Source organism: Caretta caretta, chromosome 28 (genome assembly GCF_965140235.1).
Source record: "Caretta caretta isolate rCarCar2 chromosome 28, rCarCar1.hap1, whole genome shotgun sequence".
Classification (NCBI taxonomy): Eukaryota; Metazoa; Chordata; order Testudines; family Cheloniidae; genus Caretta; species Caretta caretta.
The window spans coordinates 2,516,978-2,539,061 of NC_134233.1; the positions used below are offsets into that span (position 1 = coordinate 2,516,978).

The 22,084-nt window shown below is 61.9% G+C and overlaps 1 protein-coding gene across 1 annotated transcript; it reads left to right on the top strand.

Moving 5' to 3' along the window:
- Positions 1–755: 755 nt before the first annotated feature.
- Positions 756–18,560, top strand: EFNB3 (ephrin B3). Its single transcript, XM_048833908.2, has 5 exons — positions 756–2,971; positions 7,529–7,821; positions 13,801–13,893; positions 15,942–16,046; positions 17,143–18,560. Exons 1-5 carry the CDS (start codon positions 2,853–2,855, stop codon positions 17,538–17,540), a joined length of 1,008 nt encoding a protein of 335 aa, XP_048689865.2. The 5' UTR covers positions 756–2,852; the 3' UTR covers positions 17,541–18,560.
- Positions 18,561–22,084: the final 3,524 nt, after the last annotated feature.

A 22,084-nucleotide genomic window follows, 5' to 3' on the forward strand; every position in this document is an offset into this window, starting at 1 on the left:
CCTGCTGAGCCCCCTGCCCCTCTCGCTGCCCCACAGCGCCCCCTGGGGCCAGCCCTGCCTGCTGGAGGAGAGCACTCCCTGCCCCACAGTGCCCCCTGGGGCCAGCCCCGCCTAGTGGGGGAGAGCCCCTCCGCTGAGCCCCCCGCCCCTCTCGCTGACCCACAGCGCCCCCTGGGGCCAGCCCCGCCTGCTGGAGGAGAGCACTCCCTGCCCCACAGTGCCCCCTGGGGCCAGCCCCGCCTAGTGGGGGAGAGCCCCTCCGCTGAGCCCCCCGCCCCTCTCGCTGACCCACAGCGCCCCCTGGGGCCAGCCCTGCCTGCTGGAGGAGAGCGCTCCCTGCCCCACAGCACCCCCTGGGGCCAGCCCCACCTGTTGGAGGAGAGCGCTCCCTGCCCCACAGTGCCCCTGGGGCCAGCCCCGCCTACCGGGGGAGAGCGCCCCCTGCCGAGCCCCCCGCCCTGTTCCCTGCCCCACAGCGCTCCCTGGGGCCAGCCCCGCCTGCCGGGGGAGAGACCCCCGCCGAGCCCCCTGCCCCGCTCCCCTATCTCCCCTCCAAATCCTGTACTGGCCCAGCCCTGCTTAGCAAGACATCAGTGGGGCCAGGGACTCTGTTACACATGAAGTGCCACCAGCCGCTCCTGGCCCGTGGGGGGCGCTGGCCCGTGGGGGGTGCTGGACAGCACAATGGGGGGCAGGCGGCTTCACGCTGTGAATATTTGCCTCCAAATTACAGGGTCCTTCCCAAAGCAAATTCAGGTATACGTGGCTACGGCCTAGCCTGTGGGGCGCCAGGACTCCTGGGTTCTCTCCCTGGCTCTGCCCCTCGCTCCTTGGGCAACTCTAACCACTAGACCCCTCTCTCCTCGCCCATGCCGGGGGCCGAACCAGGCTCGTCTGTGCCCGTCCTCCCGTGATCGCTCCTTTCCCTCTGTCAGTGGCACCTGCCCAGCTCCCCAAACTCCGTCTCAAGCGCTGGGGTTTGGGGGGGGGGCATTGGTCCAATCCTTCACAGCCTTGTTTAGTTTCGTTTCGGGGTGTCACTGGGCTTCAACTTCCCTCAAGTCGAAAATCCCCCTCCCCGCTCCTGAGGCTAAAATCACACCCCACTTTGCCCCAGGCCCATCTGGGAACCTCCAAAAACGCCTGCCGCTCCCGCTTCGCTTCCCGCTTCGGCCTCCGGATCCCGCTTGGCCCATTCGACCCCCAACCCTGAACATCAAGACCCTGGAAGCCCGACGGGCCAAGAAATCCCAGCGGGCCATGGCCAAAGATCGCAGTCCGGGCAAGTCCTGTCTCGGGGAAGACCCACAGCCAGGAGGATCCGCCACGGCCCTTAAAACAAGCGGATCCCGGGATGAATTTTTCACGAAAGGGTTTCCCGGCCGGTTTAGCATCTGCAAGTTCTCGGCAAAGGCGAAACACTCCGGCCGGCGTTCAATGGGACCAGTGGGTCGGAAACGGCCTTCAAATCCACGCAGGGTTTCGCAAGCTGCTGGATTCCTCTCCAGCCAGATTTGGCCAGCGAGTGGGGTTATTGTTTGTTTAATCGATCCCCCACCCCCCCGATTCTTACAGAGAAATCCCACTTCCCAGGCCCCAAATGCTCCCGGACTGCCCGGCCTCGGGGCCCCGAGGAAAACCCAGCCGGCCTGGTCCAAGGGGCGAAATCGCCAGCGTTGGGGCTCAAGTCCCTTTCCCACCCCAAACCGATTTCCAATGCATTGGATGAAGTGAGCCGTAGCTCACGAAAGCTTACGCTCAGATAAACTGGTTAGCCTCTAAGGTGCCACAAGTCCTCTCCTGTTCTTTTTGCGGATACAGACTACCACGGCTGCTCCTCTGAAACATTTCTAACCCAAATCCACCTTGCCCCACACGCAGGCACACAAGGAACCCGGCTGGGCATTTGACAAATCAGTCGCAGCTTGGAGACATTGCTCGCTTTCCTCGCGGCGCAAAGCGGCTCGGGAAAAGGACCCTGATTTCGCTCTCTTTTTTTTTTCCCCCTCGAGAAGCGAACTGTGTCTCTGATCAATCCTGACAAGGAAGCGGAGAGGCCTGCAAAATATTCCTGTCTTCAAGCAACCCTTGCTGGCGGATTTATTTGTGTGCACGCTACTCATTGGGGAGGATTTTAGACCTGAATCCTGACTCCACATCTTCTTTAAAGTCCAGGCTCCAGATCCTAGCCTGTGTGTGTGTGTGTCTGTGTGTGTCTGGGTGTGTGCGCCCCTGTCTCTCTTTCTCTTCTCCAGTATTTCCCATTCACCACTTCTCTTCTCCTGCTCCTCCTCCTTTCCGCTTACTCCCATTCTCTGTCCTCATCTCTGGAGTTACTCAATGCTGAACCTTCAAAAAAAAAGAGAAAGAAAAGAAGAAGAAGAAAAAAAATCTCACCAAAGACCAGGAGTCCAGGGGGGGCTTTCAAATGAATTCCTTCCCCCTCCCTTCTTTCCTTGTGTCTTACAACAGTGTGTCCTCCCCGCTCAGGAGATCAGACCAGAAAGACACACACAAGAGACGGGGAGGCAATCTCTCTGTGTGTGTGTGTGTGTCTAGATGTATTTTTCGCCAAGGCTGCAGATGGCATTAGGATCTTGAAGGAAAAACAACACACACACACACACACAAAACTGCCCCCCTCCCCAAACTTTCCAGTTCTGGCATGAAAAATCCAGGCGGGTGGGGGGAAAAAATCCATAAAACTTTACCCAGCCTAGGGCTTGCAGAGTGGGGCAAAGTCTAAGAGTTTGGGAGCCTCTTGATTTTTGTGTGTGTGTGTGTGTGAAAGAGAGACTCTCAAGAAGAAAACACAGAGGAGAGGTAAAAAAAATTCCCTTTCCTTTGCAATTATGGCATTGAGGACTTCATTGCTTGGACTCTATGTAGGGTTACTGTTTTCCTTGCTGGAACTGTGGATTATTTCGGGTGTTAGCTTGGAGCCTATATACTGGAATACAGCAAACAAAAAGTAAGTGGGGAAAGGGGTGAAATCCCTCAGGTTTTTGCTGCTTTGTCTGTTATAAAGCGGGGATGGGTTTGGGGCGGGGGGCAGAGGGAAAGAACCCCCAAGTTTTAAATCGCTGGTTGTGGTTGGGGATTCATTTTGGGGCTGCAAATCCCAGAGGCGAAGGGTGTGTGTGTGGGGGGGGGGAATTGAAAGTTCTTTTGTTTTCCCCTAATCTAGTCAATTTCAAGTGTAACTGACTGGGGTTTTATAAGGACCTGGGTCAATTTCACCCTCAAAAGTCTGCCATTTAATCCTCTTGTCAAACTTTTCTTTCTTTCCCTTTCGCCCTCTTCAGTCAACCCATGTTTTGGAAAGTGTGTTGGGGGTGGGACTTGGTAATCCTCCCCTCCCCCCCCCCCCAAATCAAGGACAATGTTTTATTTAACAAAATCAGCCTCTAAAAGTGCCGGGGGATTGTCGGTTTTGCTCTTTATAACAATTCTATATTTTTTAAAGTCTGGAAAAATCGGTGTTTTCAGTGTAAAGGTGAGATGTGTTTGTTTCGGGGGGGGGGATTTTGGTGGCTTTTTGACGCTGGACAGCGCGCAAGAGCGAGTGTGTGTGTGAGAGAGATTGTGGTGTTTTGGTGAAGTTTGTGCAGGCGAGCCAGAGACGGGTGTGAATTTGGGGTAGGCCTCTTGAAGGTCGTATTTTGGGTTGTGGTCGGCTTTTTTTTGGAAAAGAGCGGTGCTCTCCACGGGTGCGGTATATAAATGTGTGTCTCTTCCCAGTTGTGGGTGTTGGTTTTGGTGCCTTCAGTGTGTAGATCAAGTGTGTGTGTGTGTGTGTGTGTATCGAAAGGGGAAGAGGGATTCCCTTGAAATTATTCTATGTGTGTGTGTGTGTGTGTGTGTGTTTATTTAGCTTTATACTGGCAGCTTCTTAAAGTTGTGTGTAGTTTGATGTCCCCTTGAAATGACTGACTGGGTGTGTGTGTATCATAGGGTTGGAAGGGACCTCAGGAGGTATCTAGTCCAACCCCCGGCTCAAAGCAGAATATATGGATTGATCCTGCTCGAGACTGATGGCTTCTTGAGACTGATCTTTGGGTCTTGGGTTGTGTTGTGAGCCTCTGTGGATCCTTTTCATTTTTGATCACCGCACACGGGGGCCTCTGTTTGCTGATCTATGCTTTATGGGGGCTGAGCGAGTTTCCAGACCATGGTGTTAATAGGTCAACGTAGGCATTTCTTTCTGCCCCTATATATCGGTAAGTTACATTTTCCTCCCTGCTGGCTATATTATTCCAGACACAAGATCCATCTAAACCACCCGAGTGTGGGATCTGCTCCGGGCTCAATCAAAACCCCCTTTCTCCATCCGGCGCCAACGACAAAGTTTTAGGGGGTTCGATGGGCTGGCGAGCCTGGCCAGGGACGGAGCCTGGCTGCCAGAAAGATGAAGCATAACCGTGATTCACAGACCCTACAATTACTCCCATCGTCGTTGTCAGCGCTTCCTAGCAACAAATACAGATTCTAGCAAATGGAGCTATTTGTCTAAATCATTTCCACCCCCACCCCCACGCCTGAAAAGGGGGTTCGCCGTCTCCCTTGCAGATCTAGGGAGAAGGGTGGTTTTTGGCGTCTTTCCGGGTGGTTTTTCCCTCCCCCCCATCCCCAAAGGATCTTAAAACACAGGGGTACGCCGCTTAAAGAGGGGAAAAAAGCAAAGCCACTTTCTTTATAAAACGTATTTCTTTTATGACGCAAAATATCAGACCAGATCAGCCTCTGGCTACATTTACGTGCGGGGACCAATTTGGTTGTCTCTTGGGGGGCTGGCAGTGTGTGTCTGGGAAGAAATCTTGCCATTTTTTGAAGCCATCTTCTTTTTAAAGCAAACCGTTGGATTGCTTAGGCGTTGATTTTGGACACACGCACGAGCTTTGATTTTGGACACATGCGCGTGCACGCGCAGATCGCCCGGCCGGCCTAGGGCGAGCAAATTGTTGAAAGGCTTTAAAAATCTGCCCCGAACGCCAAGTCCCATTGTCAAAGGTCACTTGGGCCCAGGGCTTCATTTGGGCCAGGGCTTGGCAGGACAGGGCCCCGGCACCTCTGGGCTTGCTGCGTCAGTCATAAATGTAAATAAATTACTTCCGCCTCTTTCGTGACAAATTAAGCACCGCTTAGGCCATTTGGATAAATCAATGGGGACGAGGTGCCTAAACCCCTGTGGGGGAACTGGAACCTAGCAGCTTGAGACTCAGTGGAAGGCTTCTAAATCTCCTAGGCCCATTTCGGCCATGCTCTGCACTGAGCTGTTTCTGTCTCTGTGTGTGTGTGTGTGGTAGGGGACTGGGACACTCGAGATCTGACCGTTCCCGAGATTGGAGGGACCGGGCTCCCGGCAAACCGGTTTCTCTCTTGCATTTCCCCGGGCACCGGTTTCTTCCTCTCTCACACGCAGGCCTGTGAGTGTCTGCAGCCCAGCCAAAACCTGGATCTATTATCTCTCATGGGACGTTCAAAGTGTCCCATTTTCAGGGGCGTTCAATGAAGTTTTTCGATGTCAAATCCGTCGACCGATTTTTGGAATGATCTTCAAACCGGACGGTTTCCAAAGCGGAAAAATCTGGGAGTCCCTTTCGTGGCCAGAGCTCAGATTGATCCCGCAAACTCCTACCCCTGAATCCTGATTTTGAAGCCGCTCGGACAATTTCTAGCTGCCCGGGCGGGAAGGAACAGGAAATATTCCTGCGGCTATTCTTGGTCATCACTATCGGTTTTTATGAAGCCGTCCAGAAGTTTGTAACAGTCCTTCCCACGCAGGTGGAGTTATTCCTCATGAATGCTTAAAATTAGGAAGGCACGTGTACTGCCCGACGGATGCGCCAGGCCGCTGAAAATGAGTGTCTCTTATTAAATAGAGGGGTGCCCCATCCCTTTGATCCACTCTGACCGCAATGATACGTGGTGAATATTTTAACGTCCAGGAACTACACGGATCAGAGTTTTGTGGCCAGGAATCGACGCCGATCCGTGTGACTTCCGATAAAAGCTTTAACGCTCCCCCCAACCCCCCCCCAGCGGGCTCACCCGGGGCTCAGATGCAGCTGGCTCTGGGGTGCGGAGAAGCGACTGGGTAATTTTCAAAGCGACCTCCTCTTGCGTTCGATAGGGCGGCCTTGTTTTTAAGCACGTCGGCTTCAGGAATGCATAGTAAAGCACTGAAAAATCAAGCCCTCTGACCAAATCCCTAAGCCACAAACCGTCCCCCCCCTCTGCGCGATACAGCCATGGATCGTCTTAAACAGCAAATATTTTCATGGCCAGCATCCTTGCAACGCCGTGCGTCAGCGTCCTTTCAAATCACTTGCCCGTATTGAAGATGGACGTGCCAGTGGGAAATCAGTGCGTCTCGTGTGAAAATACGATTCACCAGGATTTACCCCGAGAGTCGAGAGAGATCCTTGGGCCTCTGCGGGGCTCGCAGATCGGTGCCTCTGGACACGGGCTGCGTGCCAGACAGGGCCGGCACCGAGAGATCAGAGGCCGCTGGCTGTGGCGGGATATTTTCGGCTCTTGCTTTTCGGTGGCGGGGTGTGGGGGGGAGGGCGTGAGGGGTGGTGTTGCGGGGCCTCTGGAGCCTGGGGTGGCCGAGGAAACGCAGGGGGAATTCTCTGGAACCGCAAAATCAGGCCGCCGGTCCTAGAGAGAGAAAACGCAGTGGGTTGGCTCCTGGGCTGAAGGCCTGTGACCGTCAGGACTCCTGGGTTCTAACCGTGACTCTGGCATGGATAAGGAAGAGAACCCAGGAGTCCTGGCTCCCACCCCCGGCTCTAACACTAGACCCCAGTCCCCTCCCAGAGCTGGGGAGAGAACCCAGGAGTCCTGGCTCCCAGCCCGCCCTGCTGTCACCCACCAGCCCCCATTCCCCTCCCAGAGCCGGAGAGAGAACCCAGGAGTCCTGGCTCCCAGCCCCCCATCCTACTAGAGTAGGAGTTGTGCCCCGCCCCAGAGGTGCCACATCTCCGCGCCAGGCAAGGGGTCCCCCGATAGCCAGCCACCCCACCCCAGAGGTGGTTGCATCTCAGCACTGCGCAAGAGGTCCCTCGGGGACCAGGGGCAGCTGATGGGGGTCTTTCCCCCAAGTCTGGGTGGGGGTGGGGCTGGGTGGCTCCCCTGGGTGTGGGGCTGCGGGGGGGCCCAGCAGAGGGGTGAGGGACAGGTGTTTCACACGGACGAGGGCCGGGAGGGGCCCTGCTCCCAGGTGGGAGGCTGTTTTGTCTCGGCCTGTTCCCCAAAATCGGCAGCCTTGGCTGGGGTGGGGGTGGGGGGAACGACCGTGTCTCTCTGTCAGGGTCTCCTTAGTCAGAGGATCTGGGGGGGGTCACAAGGCAAGCGGGGGCCGTCCCTGGGGGGGGGCACCAAGCTGTGCCTGTCCTGGGGGGGCTGGGTGGGAATCAGGGGCCTGTCCCCTCTCGCGGGCGCCGGCTCCCATCTGCCCCCAGGGCGGGGACTGGCTGGCCCAGGGCGGGTTGGGGTCCCCTCTCTGACGCCCCGTCTCCGGCAGGTTCCAGGCGGCGGGCGGCTACGTCCTGTACCCGCAGATCGGCGACCGGCTGGACCTGATCTGCCCCCGCTCCCGCCCGCCGGGCCCCTTCTCGGCGGAGGAGTATGAATATTACAAGCTGTACCTCGTGCCGGGCGAGCAGGCCCGGGCGTGCGAGATCCTGCGGGCCCCCAACCTGCTGCTGACGTGCGACCGGCCCGAGCACGACGTGCGATTCACCATCAAGTTCCAGGAGTTCAGCCCCAACCTGTGGGGCCACGAATTCAAGAGCAACCAGGACTACTACATCATCAGTGAGTGCCCGGACTCCTGGGTTCTCGCCCGGCTCGGGAGGGGGGCTAGCGGCTAGAGCAGGAGGGGCTCCTGGGTTTGGGTTGATAAATTTTTCTCCTGCATCTCGGTGCCGGGCGAGGGGTCCCCGTGTCACCGGCCGCCTCGCCCCAGAGGTGGCCGCATCTCAGTGCCGGGCGAGGGGTCCCTGGGTCACCGGCTGCCCTGCCCCAGAGGTGGCCACGTCTTGGCACCGGGCGAGGGGTCCCTGTGTCACCAGCCGTCCTGCCCCAGAGGTGGCCGCATCTCGGCGCCAGGCGAGGGGTCCCTGGGTAACCGGCCGTCCTGCCCCAGAGATGGCCACGTCTTGGCACCGGACAAGGGGTCCCTGTGTCACCAGCCGTCCTGCCCCAGAGGTGGCCGCATCTCGGCGCCAGGCGAGGGGTCCCTGGGTAACCGGCCGTCCCGCCCCAGAGGTGGCCGCATCTCAGTGCCGGGCGAGGGGTCCCTGGGTCACCGGCTGCCCTGCCCCAGAGGTGGCAACGTCTTGGCACCGGGCAAGGGGTCCCTGGGTAACCAGCCATCCTGCCCCAGAGATGGCCACGTCTCGGCACCGGACGAGGGGTCCCTGTGTCACCGGCCGTCCTGCCCCAGAGGTGGCCGCGTCTCGGTGCCGGGCGAGGGGTCCCTGGGTAACCAGCCGCCCCGCCCCAGAGGTGGCCGCATCTCGGTGCCGGGCGAGGGGTCCCTGGGTAACCAGCCGCCCCGCCCCAGAGGTGGCCGCGTCTCGGTGCCGGGCGAGGGGTCCCTGGGTAACCAGCCGCCCCGCCCCAGAGGTGGCCGCATCTCGGCGCCAAGCGAGGGGTCCCTGGGTAACCAGCCATCCTGCCCCAGAGATGGCCACGTCTCGGCACCGGACGAGGGGTCCCTGTGTCACCGGCCGTCCTGCCCCAGAGGTGGCCGCGTCTCGGTGCCGGGCGAGGGGTCCCTGGGTAACCAGCCGCCCCGCCCCAGAGGTGGCCGCGTCTCGGTGCCGGGCGAGGGGTCCCTGGGTAACCAGCCGCCCCGCCCCAGAGATGGCCACGTCTCGGTGCCGGGCGAGGGGTCCCCGTGACACCGATCATCCTGCCCCAGAAGTGGCCGCGTCTCAGCGCCGGGCGACAGACCCCAGTGTCAGGGCCCGTCCTGTCCGGTGGGGGTCGGGCTGCTGGGATTTGGAGGGGCGGCTCCTGTCTCTTAGGCTCTGTGTTGTGAAATCCGGCTCCCCGCACCCCCCCCCCAACACAATCTGTCCGTCATTCTGTCTGTCTCCTGCCCTCCCACACTGTTCATTGCTGAGTCAATCGCTCGCCGCCCACGACCGCTTCTCCAGCCCCCCCAGCCTCACCTCTGCCGGTGCCCCTCACTCCCGACCCGCAGCCCCCTGACCCCCCCAGCTCTGCCGGTGCCCCTCACTCCCGACCCGCAGCCCCCTGACCCCCCCAGCTCTGCCCCCCCAGCCCTGCCGGTGCCCCTCACTCCCGACCCGCAGCCCCCTGACCCCCCCAGCTCTGCCCCCCCAGCTCTGCCGGTGCCCCTCACTCCCGACCCGCAGCCCCCTGACCCCCCCAGCTCTGCTGGTGCCCCTCACTCCCGACCCGCAGCCCCTGCTAGCCCCTCCCAGGCTCCCCCCTGACTCCCGAGGCCATGCCTGGGGTGACAGTGGCAGGCTCCCAGCCAGAATCATAGGGTCTGAGAAGTTGGGGGTCAGAGCTGGAGCCGTGGGGTGACCCCCCCAAGTCCAGTGTCCGAGGGGTGGGGGGTTGTTTGCATGGGACTGGGGGCTCTCAACAGGAGGTGTTTCAGGGTGTCTGCCGGTGAGGGGGTGAGCATGCAAGAGACCAAGGCACCTTGCGGGGGGGGAACGCGTGCAAGGGGGTGTGCACGCAGACCGGTGCGCGTGTGGAACAGGTGTGTGTGTCTGTGCAAGGGGGTTAGTTCGCTGGCTTGCCCGCTTGCACTGTCCCTTCCCCAAAACGCTCCTTGCCCACTCAGTCCCTCGCCTGCATTTGCACACCCCCGTCACTTGCACACCTGTCATTATTTGCACACTCACTTGCCTGCACACACCTGGGGTTGCCTTTCACCTTTGTGTGCCAACCCTATGTTGCACACTCGTAGGCAAGTTTGGTCCCTGGCCCACTTGGCCCTATGCACACCCACGTGCACACCCTCTTGCACACACACCCCAGACCAGGGCCTGCACCCACCTCCTGGCACGCTCGCTCACGCTGGTGCACACACCCCAGCATGGATGTTTGGTCTCTCGCACACTTGTGTGACCCATTGCATACTCACACACACTCAAACCTCTTGCACACACAGTAGAGACGTTCAGCCCCTTGCATGCTCGACTGGTCCCTTGCAGGCACACGGGATGAACATTTGCTCCCTCACACCTGCCCCTGGCCCGTTGCACTTTCACACCTGCGCACACTCACTCAGTCTCTTGCACACATATGTAGGATGGACATTCAACCTCTTGCACACTCCCCTGGTCCCTTTCATGCACACTCACATGCCCATGCCCCCCCTCCTCTGCTGCCCACAGACTCTTGCACACCCTCTCTCCTGTGCACACTGCCTCCCTTGCACACTCACCCAGCCCCCTCCCTACAGATGGCACAAGGCCTCTTACAGGGCTTGTCCCCTGGCTGCTCCCGCACGTGCGTGCGACACAGTGTGTGTGTGTACCTGCGCACATGGGTGTCTGGGGGTGGTCCGGGCTGAGCAGGCCCCCCCCACCCGGAGCCTGTCGGCTGCTCCGGGATATTTTCCCTTTTGAAATCCAGGCACTGAGGCTTCCTGACATCTGGGTCACGGGGCGGGGGGATCGGGGGGGGGGGGGGGAGCAGCAAGGAGGGGATAGGATGGGGGAGGGGCAGGACAAGGGGGAGGGGAGCGGGGGGGAGGGGCCAGTTTGAATCATCAGGGCCCCATGGGGGGGCAATTGTTGCCCCTGAGGGGGTGGAGAGATGCGGGGGGGGCGCACATCCACCCCCCCCCCGCAGTTTCCCATCACAGACCCCGCTGGTCTTTCCCCCATTGCTATGGCAACTGTCTCCCGACAAACCAGTGACTTCCTGGCACCCTAGCAACCGTGCCACGGCAACCGCCCCCCCCCGACCCCACCCCAGAGAGGCTGCACCCCCCCCACTTGGGGAAGAGGGGGCCTCATGGGGGGCTGGGTGTCACCTGTGGAAGGGAAGCTCAAGTCCTCAGGCCGCCCCCAACCCCCATTCCCAGCCCTCCCCCCTCCCTCCCTGCCCCTCCGCACCCCCCATTCACAGCCCTCCCCCTCCCCCCCCTGCCCCTCCCCTCCCCCCCATTCCAAGCCCTCCCCCACCTCCTCCCTGCCCCTCCCCTCCCCCCATTCCAAGCCCTCCCCCACCTCCTCCCTGCCCCTCCCCTCCCCCCATTCCCAGCCCTCCCTCTCCCTCCCTGCCCCTCCGCACCCCCCATTCCCAGCCCTCCCCCACCTCCTCCCTGCCCCTCCGCACCCCCCATTCCCACCCCTCCCCCACCTCCTCCCCCTCTCCCTTTGCTATCACCCACCTGCCCCAGCGTCTCTTGGGGGTCTTGGGGATTTTACTGGGGTGGGAGGGGGGGAGCGAAGGGGCCGAGAGGGGATCCCGGGGGGGCGCTGGGGGGAAGAGCGAGAGGCCAGCAGAAGCAGGGAGGGGAGATGGCAGCGTGCGGGGGTGGAGCTGCGGGGGGGGAAGGGGGCAGGAGAGTTGGGGGGAAGGGACTGGTGGGGGAGGGGGAACCAAAGGCGCTGTCATCGCTGACCCAGTTACTGGTCAGACGATTGTTCTGCCCAACAAGACACGAGCGAGGGAAGCTGGGGGGGGGCGGGGGGGTCAGGTGCCAAGTAGGGCAGGAAGTGACAGAACCGGAAACAAGCCCCCCCCCTCGGCAAAAAATCCCTGAGTAACCAGCCGCCCCGCCCCAGAGGTGGCCGCATCTCGGCGCCGGGCGAGGGGTCCCGGTGTAACCAGCCGCCCCGCCCCAGAGGTGGCCGCATCTCGGTGCCGGGTGAGGGGTCCCCGGGTCACCGGCCGCCCCGCCCCAGAGGTGGCCGCATCCAATACACAAATGTTTATTACAGATCTTTAAACTCGCCAGGACTCCTGGGTCCCGTGGGGGGTGGACAGAACAGACCAGCGGCTGGGGGTTTTGAAGCGGGCGGGGGCCCGGAGTTGCGCATGGGGTGGGGTCGCTGGGCTATGTAAGGAGCTGACTAGGTGGGGGATGAATGTGTGTGGGTGTCTGTGGGGGTGGGGCGGGCAATCGGGGTGCATGTGGGGGGCTGTCTCTGCCCTGGGGGGACCTGTATAGAAGGGGTCTGGGGGTCTGGGGGGGCTCTTGGGAAGACAAGGGGCCTAGTGGGGATGGAGGGGACCATGGGGAAGGCTGGCTGCAAGGGGGGCTGGCCCGGGTAGCCAGCATCTTTGAGCACAGACCCCCCCCAAGTTTAGCGGTGAAAGGGCCCGGCCACGCGCGGCTAACACGATGTGATGGCCTGGCTTGCCGGCGCCCCCGGCACCTGCTGCCACCGCACACACGCAGCCCCCCCACCGCTCCCTGCGGACCCCGGCGTCCGGGCCACCACCCCCGCTCGGCTTCAGCACCGACCTCCCAATGGGCTTCCAGCCCCCCTGCTGCCACCACTAGCCCGCAATCCCCTCCCAGAGCCGGGGGGAGAACCCAGGAGTCCTGGCTCCCAGCCCCCGGCTCTAACCCACCAGCCCCCACTCCCCTCCGAGAGCCGGGGAGAGAACCCAGGAGTCCTGGCTCCCAGCCCCCCGCTCTAACCCACCAGCCCCCACTCCCCTCCCGGAGCTGGGGAGAGAACCCAGGAGTCCTGGCTCCCAGCCCCCGGCTCCAACCCACCAGCCCCCACTCCCCTCCCGGAGCCCGGGAGAGAACCCAGGAGTCCTGGCTCCCAGCCCACCCTGCTCTAACCCACCAGGCCCCCACTCCCCTCCCGGAGCCCGGGAGAGAACCCAGGAGTCCTGGCTCCCAGCCCACCCTGCTCTAACCCACCAGGCCCCACTCCCCTCCAAGTGCTGGGGAGAGAATGAGGGTGGGGGCTGGGAGCCCGGACTCCTGGGTCCAGTGGGGGCTCCAGGCTGGAGGCTGCGCTCTCCCCGCGAATTGCTGAGAGCAGCACAATGAGGACCTGGTAACACGGCCGGGGTGTGTGTGTGATCCAGGCCTCTGTGTGTGTGTGTGTGATACAGGCCTCTGTGTGTGTGTGTGAGATCGAGGCCTCTGTGTGTGTGTGTGTGTGTGTGTGTGTGTGTGTGTGTGATCCAGGCCTCTGTGTGTGTGTGTGTGTGAGAGAGAGATCGAGGCCTCTGTGTGTGTGTGTGTGTGTGTGTGTGTGTGTGTGAGATCCAGGCCTCTGTGTGTGTGTGAGAGAGATTGAGGCCTCTGTCTGTGTGTGTGTGTGAGAGAGTGTCGCCCAGCCATCACTGGGGTCTAATTTCACCTTCCACAGAGCGACAAAGAGCTCACACACAATCACCCCACACGCACACAACACACCACAATCCGTGGCCAGAGACACGCGCACGGCCCGCGTGACAAGGCCACCTCACACACGCGCCGCGAGCATCCGCTCACAGGCCAAGCCCCGGCCCCCCCCACTCCCCGAACCAACCCTGCCCCACCGGTAATGGCTCCCCCCGCCTGCCCCCTACCGCCACCCTGGGGCCAGTCCTGCCTGCCCGGGGAGAGCGCCCCCTGCTGAGCCCTCTGCCCACTCCCTGCCCCACAGCGCCCCCTGGGGCCAGCCCTGCCTGCCTGGGGAGAGCGCCCCCTGCTGAGCCCTCTGCCCACTCCCTGCCCCACAGCGCCCCCTGGGGCCAGCCCTGCCTGCCCGGGGAGAGCGCCCCCTGCTGAGCCCCCCCACCCCACCCCACCCCACCCCACTGTAATGTCCCTCTCTCTCCCCACAGCCACGTCAGACGGCACCAAGGAGGGGCTGGAGAACCTGAAGGGCGGCGCCTGCCTCTCTAAGGGGATGAAAGTCGTCTTGAAAGTGGGGCAGCGTAAGTCACAACATTACGGGAGGGGGCTGGGGGGCAGGGAGCGGGGCAGGGGCGCTCTCCCCAGGCGGGCGGGGCTGGCCCCAGGGCGGCACTAGGGGGCAGGGAGCGGGGCAGGAGGCTCAGCAGAGGGTGCTGTCCCTAGGCAGGCAGGGCTGGCCCCAGGGCGGCGCTAGGGGGCGCTGTGGGGCAGGGAGCATGAATTGGAGGACTGGCAGTCAGGACTCCTGGGTTCTCTCCCCAGCTCTGGGAGGGGAGTGGGGGCTGGTGGGTCAGAGCAGGGGGCTGGGAGCTAGGACTCCTGGGTTCTCTCCCTGGCTCTGGGAGGGGAGTGGGGGCTGGTGGGTCAGAGCAGGGGGGCTGGGAGCCAGGACTCCTGGGTTCTCTCCCTGTCTCTGGGTGGGGAGTGGGGGCTGGTGGGTCAGAGCAGGGGGGCTGGGAGCCAGGACTCCTGGGTTCTCTTCCTGGCTCTGGGAGGGGAGTGGGGGCTGGTGGGTTAGAGCAGGGGGGGGCTGGGAGCCAGGACTCCTGGGTTCTCTCCCTGTCTCTGGGAGGGGAGTGGGGGCTGGTGGGTCAGAGCAGGGGGCTGGGAGCTAGGACTCCTGGGTTCTCTCCCTGTCTCTGGGACGGGAGTGGGGGCTGGTGGGTTAGAGCAGGGGGGGGCTGGGAGCCAGGACTCCTGGGTTCTCTCCCTGTCTCTGGGTGGAGAGTGGGGGCTGGTGGGTCAGAGCAGGGGGGCTGGGAGCCAGGACTCCTGGGTTCTCTCCCTGGCTCTGGGAGGGGAGTGGGGGCTGGTGGGTCAGAGCAGGGGGGCTGGGAGCCAGGACTCCTGGGTTCTCTTCCTGGCTCTGGGAGGGGAGTGGGGGCTGGTGGGTTAGAGCAGGGGGGGGCTGGGAGCCAGGACTCCTGGGTTCTCTCCCTGTCTCTGGGAGGGGAGTGGGGGCTGGTGGGTCAGAGCAGGGGGCTGGGAGCTAGGACTCCTGGGTTCTCTCCCTGTCTCTGGGACGGGAGTGGGGGCTGGTGGGTTAGAGCAGGGGGGGGGCTGGGAGCCAGGACTCCTGGGTTCTCTCCCTGTCTCTGGGTGGAGAGTGGGGGCTGGTGGGTCAGAGCAGGGGGGCTGGGAGCCAGGACTCCTGGGTTCTCTCCCTGGCTCTGGGAGGGGAGTGGGGGCTGGTGGGTCAGAGCAGGGGGGCTGGGAGCCAGGACTCCTGGGTTCTCTTCCTGGCTCTGGGAGGGGAGTGGGGGCTGGTGGGTTAGAGCAGGGGGGGGCTGGGAGCCAGGACTCCTGGGTTCTCTCCCTGGCGCTGCGAGAGCGGATCCGAAATCCCTGGTTTTCTCCCAGCTGGGGTTGATTTGGCGAGTCCCGCTGAGCCCCTCCAAGGAGCTAATTAGCGCTGCGTGATTGCAGCGGGCGAGAGGAGGAGCGACTGGGGGCGGGGGGGAGGGGAAAGGGGGAGGAGCTTGCTGTGTGATTGACAGCACCTAAAGCCAGCTCCAGCTGGCCTGCGCTTTTCCTCTGGGCCCCGAACCGCTGCGAAGGACCCACAGCTTCTGGGGCAGCCTCTCATAGACTATCAGGGTTGGAAGGGACCTCAGGAGGTCATCTAGTCCAACCCCCTGCTCAAAGCAGGACCAATCCCCAATTTTTGCCCCAGATCCCAAATGGCCCCCTCAAGGATTGAACTCACAACCCTGGGTTTAGCAGGCCAATGCTCAAACCACTGAGCTATCCCTCTGCTCAACCCTCTCCCCCCCCACCGGCAGGGCTGGGCTAGCCGGGGGCTGGGGGTCAGGAGTGAGGGGCCCCGGCAGGGTCGGTCCTGCGTCCCATAGACTCCAAGGGGAGTGGCGCCCCCTCCTGGCCGGGCCTGGTTTTGCAACACACAGAGGGGAAGGTGGCTGGGAGAAGTGGGGGGCTTTGCCGGGGTACAGGGGGCTCTGCGCCCTCCCAGGGGGCAGAGTGCGCTGGGGACCCCGCTCTGTGTGCACCTGTCACTCTCCCCCCCCATCCCCATCCCCCCACCCACGCATCTCTCTCTCTGCCCCCCCAGATCCCGGCACGGCCTCCAAGTCCCAGAAAGCGGGGTCAGAAACGCCGCCCGAGAAGGAGCGGGGGACGCTGGGCGGAGTGGAGCCCAGCAAGGCAAGCGGCGCAGGTACGGAGCTGCCCACCCCCCGCCAGGTTCCCCACCCAGTACTGGGGGTCCCTGCCCCACACCCAGCGCCCCCTGTCTGCCCCGTCGGCACCAGATCGCTCCCCCAGAGCACGCGTGTTCAGAGATGGGAACTGAGCCCCCCCTGCTCTAACCACTAGACCTCCCAGAGCCAGGGAGAGGACCCAGGAGTCCTGGTTCCCAGCCCCCCTGCTCCAACCCAGCAGCCCCCTCTCCCCTCCCAGAGCCAGGGAGAGGCCCAGGAGTCCTGGCTCCCAGCCCCCCCTGCTCCAACCCACCAGCCCCCACTCCCCTCCCAGAGCCAGGGAGAGGACCCAGGAGTCCTGGCTCCCAGCCCTGTTCATGGTGGCAGCTCCCTGACTGGCTTGGCCCAGTGGGTTTCTGAGCCCCTCCTGTCCCTCAAAGCCAGTTAAGGCAGCTAATTGTCTCTGTGACTCCGCCCCCTGCCCAGGACACCTGGGTCCTTTACAGCCAGCAGCATCCCTCAGACTCAGCCCCCGCCTCTCCCTCCTGGGACAGACAGCAACAGGACATTAACCCCTTCACACCCACCGAGGGGGGGGCCTGCCTTGATTCCCCCATCCCCCTGACTCCAGACCCGCAGCCCCTGCTAGCCCAGCTGTGGGCCCCCCCCAGCCCTGCCGGTGCCCCTCACTCCTGACCCACAGCCCCCTGCCAGCCCAGCCCTGCCCCCCCCCCCGCCGGTGCCCCTCACTCCCAACCCGCAGCCCCTGCCAGCCCAGCCCAGCCCTCCCCCCCCCCTGCCGGTGCCCCTCAGTCCCGACCCACAGCCCCTGCTAGGCCAGCCTTGGGCTTCTGGGCGGGGAGTGGGGTCAAGTGGTTACAGCAGAGCGGGCTGGGAGCCAGGACTCCTGGGTTCTCTCCCCGGCTCTGGGAGGGGAGTGGGGGCTGGTGGGTTAGAGCGGGGGGGGGGCTGGGAGCCAGGACTCCTGGGTTCTCTCCCCGGCTCTGGGAGGGGAGTGGGGGCTGGTCGGTTAGAGCGGGGGGGGCTGGGAGCCAGGACTCCTGGGTTCTCTCCCTTAGCCCTTTCTCTCTCTCTCTCTCTCTCCCCCTGCAGGTGCTGGGAACGCGACGGGCCCGGCGGGGGGCGCGAACGGGCCCTTGCCCCAGTCCAACGTGCCCGTGGTGGCCGGGGCAGCGGGGGGCGCCGCCTTCGTGGCCCTGGTGGCGGCAGGCGTGACGGGGGCCGTGTGCTGGTGTCGGAGGCGGGCCAAGCAGAGCGACACCCACCTCCCGCCTCTCTCGCTCAGCGGCCTGACCAGCCCCAAGCGGGGGGCCGGCCCGGGGGGGAACAACAATGGGTCGGAGCCCAGCGACATCATCATCCCGCTACGGACGTCGGACGGGGCCTTCTGCCCCCACTACGAGAAAGTGAGCGGGGACTATGGGCACCCCGTCTACATCGTCCAGGAGATGCCCCCCCAGAGCCCCGCCAACATCTACTACAAAGTGTGAGGGGGAAGGGGGGCCCGGGCCCACCCCGGCGCTGGCTACGGACTTACGCCTCACCCCCCCCAATACGGACAGCCCCCCCCCGACGCTGACGGAGATGGGTGCCCCCCACCCCCGATTCTTCCTCGTGTAAAGAGCCCCCGGCACTGACAGGGTTAAAGCAGAGGGGGGACCCTGTACTCTGGCGCTGACAGGGTTAATGGGGGCCAAGGGGGTCCCTGTGCCATTTCCTCTCTGGCACAGATGTTGGGGGGGGGGGCTTGGAGCTGGTCCCTTCCCCCAGCTCCGCTCCCCACATCCCTACAATCCTGTCCAGGCCAGGTCCTGGCTCCCCACACCTCAGCTCCACCAGGAGTGCGGGGGGGGGGGGGGGCCTGTGGGGTCAGAGGGGAAAGTCAGGAGCAGCTGTGTTACGTCTCGGGGTGGGGGGAAATCGGCCCTCTTCAGGAGATTCCCCCCTGTCCTAAGGGCTGGTGGGGGCAGTTTTATCTCCCGCCCTCCCTTCCAGTCCCTGTTCACATGGAGTGGGGGAGGGGATTCGAGGAAGGGGCAAAAAGTTTGGTTATTTCAACCATCGGGCCCCCCCGGGACCTTTTCTTTGTCGCCATTTGAAATGTGACTCAACAAAATGGCCGCGCCCCTGCCCCCCGATCAGAGAGACGTTTTTGCCTGTTGGGGGACCAGGTACGGAGGTTCGGGAGTGGACTCGTCATTTTACAAAAAAAATCCACCCCCCATTCAGCAAAAAGTGAACTTGAAGCCACAAGAAGTGACCTATAGCCCGCCAGGAAATGAGGCGGAGGAAGAGACTCCAGCGAGGGTGGGACTTCCTGTTTTTGGATGGGGACTTCCTCTTTTGGGTGGGACTTCCTGTTTCGGGCCCAGAAATGACTCCAAGGTGAACAAGAAGGGGAGGGGTGGGATCTTTGCGGGCTTTAATGACGTTTTTTGACCTGGGAATTTCTTAGCTTTTGTTGGTGGAATTTACTGTCCGATCACGTGCATTATAGAAGTTCTTGTGCATCCATCTGGCCACCGTTCGTTATTTCGTACCCGTCTCTCCCCCGCCCCCTTTTCCCTCGTGAGTTCACGAGGGGGCCCCTGGCGGGGGCTGGGTTACACTTCTCCTGTGCAGAGGCCTCGTCTCCTGGGAAAACGTTTTCTTTTACAAGGTGTTTTCCCGCTCCAAATAATAGGGAAAAACGATGCCCGGGAAAGGCATCATGCACATTTATACCAGTTTAAGCTGCTTCACTTCACGATAAACAGGAGTAAAGAGGTGATTTGGTGGGGGACCCTGCGCTCCTGGGTCCGGTTCTGGTGCTACTTTGCATCACGCCGGGCGGTTGCCCTGACAGATCTACTGCTATCCAGCCGGGGTTAGACGGGGTAGTTACACGGGGCCCGACTGGCCTCGTAACGTGTTAATCTATTTTTTTAATAGTTCAGGGCCGGTGCCCCGCACGGGATCTGGGATCTCCCAGCGGGCTGTGGGAACTTTCTGGGGTTGGGCGGGTCTACGTGTCGCCAGGCACAGCTAGTGGGGATCATGGGATACAGTGGGCCCGAAAGGTGGCCAGGTCCTTCCAAAGCCGAGCCCGAGAAAGCCGCCTTCGGGCGAGCGTGGCAAAGCGGCTTGGCCTAGAAGCCAAAAGTGATGGGGACAAGTCATTCCCGCGCCTTGGAGAGGGGATGGTGGAGAGGGGTCCGGCCGAGCGCCGCGATCGTGGCCAAGCTCCGGCTGGAAACTGAAGCTAGACACGTTCATACTAGAAATTAGGCACAAAGTTTCGATGGTGAAGCAATGAAACAATAGCTGGGCTGGCTCGAGGGGACACTGGATCATGGGGGGCCACAGGGGATGAACTGGCCTAGCCTGGAGCTGGTCCCTGGAGTGAGGTAACGGCTCCTGCTGGGCTCTCCAGAGGTGCAGGCTCAGCCCAGCGGGGAATCGAAATGCGCCTGCTGCAGAGAGCAGCCACCAGGCAGTGCAGGGCACTTGGGTGGGGGGCGTTGTGGGGGGGCAAAGACGTGTTCTATCAATCGACCTGCACATACCTCGCCTGGGACCTGCTGAGGCTGGAATTTCACACCTGGAAAATACATAAAAATACATCCTTCTAAATGATCTGTGTCAGTCTGTCTGTCTGTTCCCGTTCGCACCCTCTGCCTGTCTGTCTGTCGGTCTATTCCACTTCGCACCCTCTGCCTGTCTGTCTGTTGGTCTATTCCTGTTCGCACCCTCTGCCTGTCTTGTCTGTCCGCCTGTTTCCGTTCGCACCCTCTGCCTGTCTGTCTGTCCGTCTCTTCCCGTTCGCACCCTCTGCCTGTCTATCTGTCCGTCTATTCCCGTTCGCACCCTCTGCCTGTCTTGTCTGTCGGTCCATTCCCGTTCGCACCCTCTGCCTGTCTTGTCTGTCCGTCTATTCCCGTTCGCACCCTCTGCCTGTCTGTCTGTCGGTCTATTCCACTTCGCACCCTCTGCCTGTCTGTCTGTCCGTCTATTCCTGTTCACACCCTCTGCCTGTCTTGTCTGTCGGTCCATTCCCGTTCGCACCCTCTGCCTGTCTCTGTCTGTTTATTCCCGTTCATATCCTGTCTCTCTGCCTGTCTCTCTGTCTATTCCCACACACACTCTCTGTCTGTCTGTTCCCGTTCCCACCCTCTGCCTGTCTGTCTGTCCGTCTATTCCCGTTTGCACCCTCTGCCTGTCTTGTCTGTTTGTCTATTCCTGTTCGCACCCTCTGTCTGTCTCTCTGTCTATCTATCTATTACCATTCATATCCCATCTCTCTGTCTGTCTATTCCCGTTTGCGCCCTCTGCCTGCCTGTCTGTTGGTCTATTCCCATTCTCACCCTCTGCCTGTCTGTCTGTCTATTGTGTTCGCTCCCTCTGCCTCTCTTGTCTGTGTGTCTATCTCCATTCGCACCCTCTGCCTGTCTGTCTGTCTATTCCCACACGCACCCTCTGTCTGTCTATTCCCGTTCGCACCCTCTGCCTGTCTCTGTCTGTCTATTCCCGTTCATATCCTGTCTCTCTGCCTATTCCCACACGCACTCTCTGTCTGTCTATTCCCGTTCACACGCTCTGTCTGTCTGTCTCTGTCTATCTATCTATTCCCGTTCATATCCCGTCTCTCTGCCTGTCTCTCTGTCTATTCCCACACGCACTCTCTGTCTGTCCATTCCCGTTTGCACCCTCTGCCTGTCTGTCTGTCCGTCTATTCCCATTCGCACCCTCTGCCTATCTTGTCTGTCTGTCTATTCCTGTTTGCACCCTCTGCCTGTCTGTCTGTCTCTATCTGTCTATTCCCATTCATATCCCGTCTCTCTGTCAGTTCATTCCCGTTTGCACCCTCTGACTGTCTGTCTCTGTCTATCTATCTATTCCCGTTCATATCCCGTCTCTCTGCCGTCTCTCTGTCTATTCCCACACGCACTCCCTGTCTGTCTATTCCCACACGCACTCCCTGTCTGTCTATTCCCATTCGCACCCTCTGCCTGTCTGTCTGTCTGTCTGTCGGTCTATTCCCGTTCGCACCCTCTGTCTGTCTCCCTATCTAATCCCATTGCACCATCTCTCTATCACTCTATTTCCATACGCTCCCCCCTTTCTCTCAGCGAGGGGGGAATATTCACTGGGGGGTTCATATTGCTAGTCTGGGGGGCACCTGGGGTTGGATCACTGCTGGTGACCCCAAGAGAGGAAAGTTCCCATATCCCGTTCCCCACCCCCCTGAGCCAGCTAGTCCCCACCCTGGAGCAGGATGGGAGCTGGCTCCCCCCAGAGGGGACAGGCCCCCTGCTCCATTCCCTGCCACCCACCCCCCGCTCTTTCTTTCTCAGTGCGTTTTTGCCTGGTGTCTCTCTCCCCCCAAGTCCCTGTCACTGCTTCACCCTGCCAAGGGCCCTGGATATGAGGGGGGGGGGGGGGGGCTGCCTCTGTTCCCAGCTGATCTAAGCCAGCCCAAGCTGCAGCCGAAATCCAGGCGTTTGCCACCCCCCTCCCCCAGCACCAGAGGGCTGCATGTGGAGTGGGGGGGGCTCTGAAGCCTCATTAGATCCATCGTGCAGGGGACAGACTCTGCCCTGGGGGGAGGCGGTGGGGGGGCCGCGCCGCCTGCTGTCAGATCCGTTCACATAACGGCCTCACACAACATGGCTAGTGGCAGAAGTAGCTGCAGAAGCTGCAGTAGGGGTGGGGGCCCGTGGATGGGCAGCTCGTGGGGGTAGGGTGGGGGGTTTTCCCTCAAGGGGGCGCTGGTTAGGATCGGGTCCCAGGTCGGGGATGGGGGGGGAGTGACTTGGACCAGAACCCAGGTGTCCTGGCTCCCGCCCCAAACCACCAGCCCCCACTCCCCTCCCAGAGCTGGGGAGAGAACCCAGGTGTCCTGGCTCCCAGCCCCCCCACTCTAACCCACCAGCCCTCACTCCCCTCCCAGAGCCGGGGAGAGAACCCAGGAGTCCTGGCACTTAGCTCTCCCTGTTCTAAACCACACGTTTCCCACCCGGGGGGCGCTGAGCGGGGGGTGGGGTGCAGCTAACGA

What these genes read in the sequence shown, in the direction of transcription:
- EFNB3 (XM_048833908.2), top strand. Translation starts at nt 2,853, where the DNA reads ATGGCATTGAGGACTTCATTGCTTGGACTCTATGTAGGGTTACTGTTT. An exon ending in TGGAATACAGCAAACAAAAA is followed by an intron (nt 2,972 to 7,528) that starts GTAAGTGGGGAA and finishes CGTCTCCGGCAG; the next exon opens with GTTCCAGGCGGCGGGCGGCT. An exon ending in CAGCAAGGCAAGCGGCGCAG is followed by an intron (nt 16,047 to 17,142) that starts GTACGGAGCTGC and finishes CTCCCCCTGCAG; the next exon opens with GTGCTGGGAACGCGACGGGC.